Source organism: Prunus avium, chromosome 2 (assembly GCF_965620075.1).
Source record: "Prunus avium chromosome 2, drPruAviu1.hap1.1, whole genome shotgun sequence".
Lineage (NCBI taxonomy): Eukaryota > Viridiplantae > Streptophyta > Magnoliopsida > Rosales > Rosaceae > Prunus > Prunus avium.
Window position 1 is genome coordinate 31,480,820 of NC_142285.1, and position 6,066 is coordinate 31,486,885.

The 6,066-nt window shown below is 39.9% G+C and overlaps 1 protein-coding gene across 1 annotated transcript; it reads left to right on the plus strand.

Annotated features, from left to right (window-relative positions):
- The first annotated feature begins 2,230 nt into the window (after positions 1-2,230).
- On the plus strand, positions 2,231-4,791 carry SPL8 (squamosa promoter binding protein-like 8). The gene is made up of 4 exons (XM_021949013.2): positions 2,231-2,691; positions 2,830-3,548; positions 4,085-4,254; positions 4,368-4,791. Exons 2-4 carry the CDS (start codon positions 2,902-2,904, stop codon positions 4,523-4,525), a joined length of 975 nt encoding a protein of 324 aa, XP_021804705.2. The 5' UTR covers positions 2,231-2,691; positions 2,830-2,901; the 3' UTR covers positions 4,526-4,791.
- The last annotated feature ends 1,275 nt before the right edge of the window (positions 4,792-6,066 follow it).

The window sequence follows — 6,066 nt, forward strand, 5'->3', positions numbered from 1 at the left end:
TTGGTGTCCCAAAGTTAACTTTGCGAAAGTTAATTTCCTCATATATGCACGATAACTAAATGTAGAGACTCGGGATCCCTTTAACATGTATATTTGATTCAAGCGGATGCATTGTTTTCCAGTTTAGTGAAACAATCATAATGCATATCCTTGAGTGGGTTTTATACCCAAAAAAAATAAACCACACCCATGGTCGCACAGGATTCCCAATCCTGTTATCTTTCTTTATGTCGAAGAAAAACCAAAAGCAATGTTGCCAAAAGTGAAGATATATAGTACGATTTGAGATCTTGATGATAATCGACTCTTTTTATTTTTTTAAATGATAAAATGATGGTGAAACCCATAATGGCTTATAAATGCATACAAAAAGAACAAAAAATTTATCATACTCGTAATTTGCATTATCGTACCTACGTTCTTTATATCAATGTAGGCTTACAAAGAAACAAAAAACAACAATAGGCTCATGGTCAGAGAATCATGCTTTAATCAAACAACAAATTATGGTTCCTTGACATTGAAGTTGTTCCATTTTCATTTTTGTTTCTTTTTGAATCCGTCTTTTGGGTTGCAATTTAATGGCGGGACTAGAAATTTTCATACGGATGGGTTAGAATTCTTTTTCCTTTTTTTCATTTAATGAGCTTTCTGGGGTGTGTAGTGAACTAAATTTTTCTGAGATGGAGTGGGCTAATTTCCTCTAAGTATGGTGAACTTTCTAAAATTAGCACTAAATTTTATTCATTTTTATAAATATTTACACTCACCCAAAGCCCACCCCATCTCAGAAAAATTTAGTGCAGCAACCTTCGTTAAAGACGATATAGAACCAAAATAGAATATGAGTAGTATTACGGAGCGGATTTTGGGAGAATGATTTGATTGTGAATATAGCCGGAAAGAGATGATGGGGAACTTCAATCTGAGCATGACTCAGAAGAAATCACCACAAGAGGCTTTTTATTCAAAATGTCCTAGTGGACTTATTCACTAATCCAAAAGGAAAAGATGAGACGAGAAGAGAGGGAGGAGGGGAGTTTTTCTTTTGAGACTCACATAATCTCTACAAAATGTGGCTCATGAACGAATGCTTTATTACCTAGTTGAATTAAAAAGAAAAAATGGTGTATGATATGATTATTATGTTTTTATGCCAATTATTAAATGTTATTTGGATAGAAGTTACAATTAGTTATAATTTTTTTTTTTAAAGTAACTTATAAAGGAGATAAATTGCAGAAAGATTTTTTCAGTGAAAGCTGCACATAGATGGATGCCATAAATATAAAACCTGCCATAGGTCGTCTAATGTGGGGTCTATTTATTGAGCCCAGAAGACTTGACAGTTAAATGGTTAGGATAAGAGTTGGTGCCTCGATATAAACTCTTGGAGCAAAATATTTACCATTTCTTTTTATATTTTCCTTAGTTTTCTTTCTTATTAAATTAGGGTAAATATATAAATTTGGACCCTATTGAAAACGTTATGTAAAAAAGAAAAAGGGAAATTTGTCGAAATTAGGATTAAAAATATATAAGTGTGAGGTTGGACCCTATCGTTTTTATTTTGTCACCATTGGCATTGCAATAAAATATCCAGACATGTGTTGAAGACATCGCTTTCTCTCCTCCTAAATTGGTGAAACATTTATAGGTGGATGGGGTTAAACCCAAAAGATATCTAGTTAGGATAAAGTATTTATCAACTTTGGTGATCCATTCACTCATTTTCTTTTCTTCGCTTTCAATTATATTTGCAGGACCTCGGTGATCGTATTCCAGTATGATATAATAATTAGTTTGTTGAAATAATTATAAACTCATGAGAATAATTTTATGATGTGGGATGTTAAATAATTCAAAAATATTATAATATTGTCTACTCAAATTATTGCTTATAAAGCTTGAGTTAGGTCGCTTTCAATAATCAAGAAACAAAATTCAAGCCTCCTCGAAACAAAACCAAACCAAATCATTTACGAAATTTTTATAATAAAAAAATAGAAGAAAATAAAAGAAAAGGTCGAAGGAAGGAAGTAGATATAGAAAATGATGATCCTCTCTGCTCCAAAGTGATGAAAACTCGACACGGCAAAACAGATAGTGGGCCCCTCATTAAATTACCATAACCGTGTTACGGAGGGAGAGAGGGGGAGAGAGGCATGGCCATTACCCACAAGGACACACAAGTCACCTACAGCCAAGCCAAGCCAAGCCACAGTGTTTGAGGAGAAAGAGTTTCCCTTCCCAATTCCTCCACAGTCCTAACTAGTTGGACACAGAATTTCATTCATTGCCTTCGTTGCAATAATAATTAGGGTGAGGCTGGACAAAATTGTAATTTTGAGAAAGAGAAACTGATCCACTAATCAAGTCCCTCTGCACAATCCGCTTCATTACTCTCTTTCACTTCCTCCTCTGTCTCCTCCCTCCCTCCCTCCCTCCTTCCCCCTCTTCTATTCGCACTTTGCTTTTCACCTTTTAGCCTCTCTTTCTCTCTCTCTCTCTCTCTCTCTTCTTAAGCAAACTGGGAAAGAAAGAAAACCCACCCCATTGTTTCCATCAATGTGACTATTTGAGTGTGTCTCAGTCTCACTGTGATCTTTATATATGAGCTAAGCCCTCTTTTCAGAGAAAGCTTGTGAGAATTGGAAGAAAGGTAGCTGCAGACACCACCACAGTCAGTGAGTGAGTGACTGACTGACTCTGTTACTGTGCCGCTCTCACTCTCATACACTCAATTTTCAACAAGCTAGAGAGAGAGAGACTGTATGTACCCGTAATGTTCATCTAACTGACACGTCATCATCTCTTTGCCCATTGCAGGTTCTTTTCTTTCCCTAAAAAGACCTCGTCGGAAAGGGCGCCCCGGCAAAGACCCACGAGATCATTACCAAAATGCTGGACTACGAATGGGGAAACCCCTCCACCGTCATGCTCTCCCCCGACAACGACCCCGGATCCGACCCCACCCGACACCACCACAACACCGCCATCATTTTCGACCACTACGCCTCCCAAGCCTCCGCCTTCAACAACCTCGTCCCTCCTCCTCCTCCGCAGCAACAGCAATCTCACCACGCCGCATTCGCCCACCACTTTAACTCGGCCCAGGCCCAGCAGCTCCACTCCATCTACGACGCCCAAGCCTATGCTAGCGCTTCGGCCTACGCGCCTCCAAACCACCACCCTCTGCTCGCCCTTGACCCGATCCACGGCGGCGCGGGCCACGGGCTCATTCTAGTCCCGAAATCCGAGGACCTGTGCCGGCCCGTGGACTTCGCGTCGAGGATCGGGCTCAACCTCGGCGGCCGGACCTACTTCTCCTCCGAGGACGACTTCATGAACCGGCTCTACCGCCGTACCCGACCGGCCACCGAGACCGGGTCGACCCACGCCCCGCGGTGCCAGGCCGAGGGCTGCGCCGCCGACCTCTCCCACGCCAAGCACTACCACCGCCGCCACAAGGTCTGCGAATTCCACTCCAAGGCCTCCACCGTCATCGCCAACGGGCTGACTCAGCGATTCTGCCAGCAGTGCAGCAGGTTCAAAATTACCCCTAATACCCCTCCCCCGATCGCGTAATGACAGAAATGCCCCCGGGGTCTTGCTTGCTGTTCTCCTCCCGCCCGGCCAATGATTGGCGAAATCCCGTTCGCCGTACACGGGGGTCGATCCCCAAGGGCATTTGCGTCCGTATACAAATTATTACGTGCCCCGTTTTCCGTTTGGTTTGATAAATGCACGTGAGCAAGGGTTTTTCATGTCTGAAATGATAAAAAAACCCTGGTCTTGCTGTGGATTGACGAGAATGGCCATGGGAGACGAATCATGTTTGGTGCATGGCACAATGATTGGCGCGTCCGTACATGTGGGCGATCCCGAGGGCATTTCAGTCCGTGAAAAATATTATACCCTTTTTTGGGTTATTGCGCTTGCCGTTTATGGAAAGAATGTGTTGAAATTGATTAATTAGACAGTTAACCAACTACTTAACTAAATTACCTTTATGATTATTAATTAATAAACTATAATTAAATGCAGCATTTTGACTATATTTTGTGGTAACTTTTTCTTGCAGATTTCATCTTCTTCCGGAGTTTGACAACGGAAAGCGCAGCTGCCGGAGGAGATTGGCCGATCACAATCGTCGCAGGCGAAAAACTCAGCAAACAAATCAAGAGAATCACAACTCACAAGTACAGCAGCTAGTGGAAAATGCCCGGAATTCTTCTTCAGATAATGTTGCAAGTAATTAATTAACCCTTGCTTTATTAAGCCATATATGTTTTCTTTAATTTTGTTTTAGTATGTGGAAATTGAACTTTTGTAATATTTGGTTTTCTGGGATTTGTTTGGTATAGGGTCTCCTCCGGAGTCGGCAGCTCATTCAGCGTCCTCTGTGACCGTGGCCCTGTCGCCGCCACGAATGACGTTGGATTGTTTTAGGCAAAGACCCTATCAAGCTGCTGCCACAACTTCTTCAGGGTCATCAAGCTCACTTTTTTTCTCAAGTGGGTAAAAGCTAATTAGTTAATCAATGGCGTTGTCTATTTTCAATTAGTCTAGCCTTCCCTAAAGTTTCAGTCTTAGTCTGAACGAATTTTAGTCACATTAATTACATGCAATATTGGAGCATGAATTTGGCTATTCTCTATATTCTATGCAAGTAGATTCTTTAACATTTTTATTTATTTTTCTCTGCAATTAATGAATGCATTTTAACTTGGTGGAAACAAGGTTGCCGGAAATTAAATTGGAAACTGTTTGTGTTTGGTTCCAGAGAAAGTTATGTGTTTGTGTTTGTGTTTGTGTTTGTCTTGGTGCTAGAATTTTCCGGGAAAATGCAGGGAGAGATAGAAAGAAATTGACTGCAGCACTAGTAGTAGTAGTTTCAGTTTTGTACTTACAACTTTAACTTTAATCTGAGGAGGAATATAATGAAGGGATAGAAAGAGGACGTGAAGCCGTCAAGCTGTCTCCCAAATGGAAGCTGTACTAAAAACCAAATTAATTATCAAGCAGCAATTTTGATCAAAATCAATCAATCACATGCTCTCCTCAATTAATCTCTCTCTCTCTTCTCTCTCTCTCTCTCTCTCCATAGGATCGTTGTGAGCCGTACATCCACACTTCAAAGGGTCCCCATTGGGACCTACTCAACGGAAATCACATGGATGGGTAGAAATTGTTAATCATGGCAAGCAATTATTTCACCATAATATGAATATCTCTCCACACAGGGACATAAAGCCTGTGTTTTGGAAGTACTTCTTTTAACAGCGCTACAAAACTCTTTCAAGTACAGGTGAATTTTCAACAAGTCATATGCGACTACATTTAAATGGGTTGCCACGCTTTAGTGAGTCGAATTTCTGATAGCGTCAATCGTCTTGTTCGTGTTGACGAAATATCTCCTTATTAGACGGATTAGGTTAATGAATCGAGAACTTAACGAATTATTCATTTTCTAATTAGGTCGATGAGTTTCTAAGGAACAATGTAAAATAAGAACAACAATAATTCTGTCAGCTAGAGCTGATGTTACTTTGTGAATTAATGTGTAGCATATAGTACTAAATTGAGGGTATTTTTTTGTTTTTTTTTGCAACAATTACGTGATAGAGTTGCAAGAACTGTAGTAGGCATGCAAGTCATGCAAAGATCCTTGTCGTCCTTTTCTAGAAGAATTGCAAGTGCGGATGACATTGACTTATAAAATTAGTCACATGACATTGTAACATAATAATAAAAGTGATCCTCTTTGTCCCAATTGAAGATTACAAAGTTGCATGATGTGGAAATTTAATATTGGGGGTTTCCTTTTTCTTGTTTTCTTATGTGATTTCATTAATCCTTTTCTATCATCTTCATAAATATAATATATATGATTGTGAATGATGGGTTCTTTTCATTCTCTGATGTGGAAGTGGAAGCCTCCTTGCACTTTCCAGGAAATTTGTTGTTACTAGTTAGGCCTTTTTCCTATGTGTCTTTATTCATCCTACTTTTTTGCTAGGAGCTTCAATTAAATTGAGATATGCTTTTTTTCTAAATTAAGAC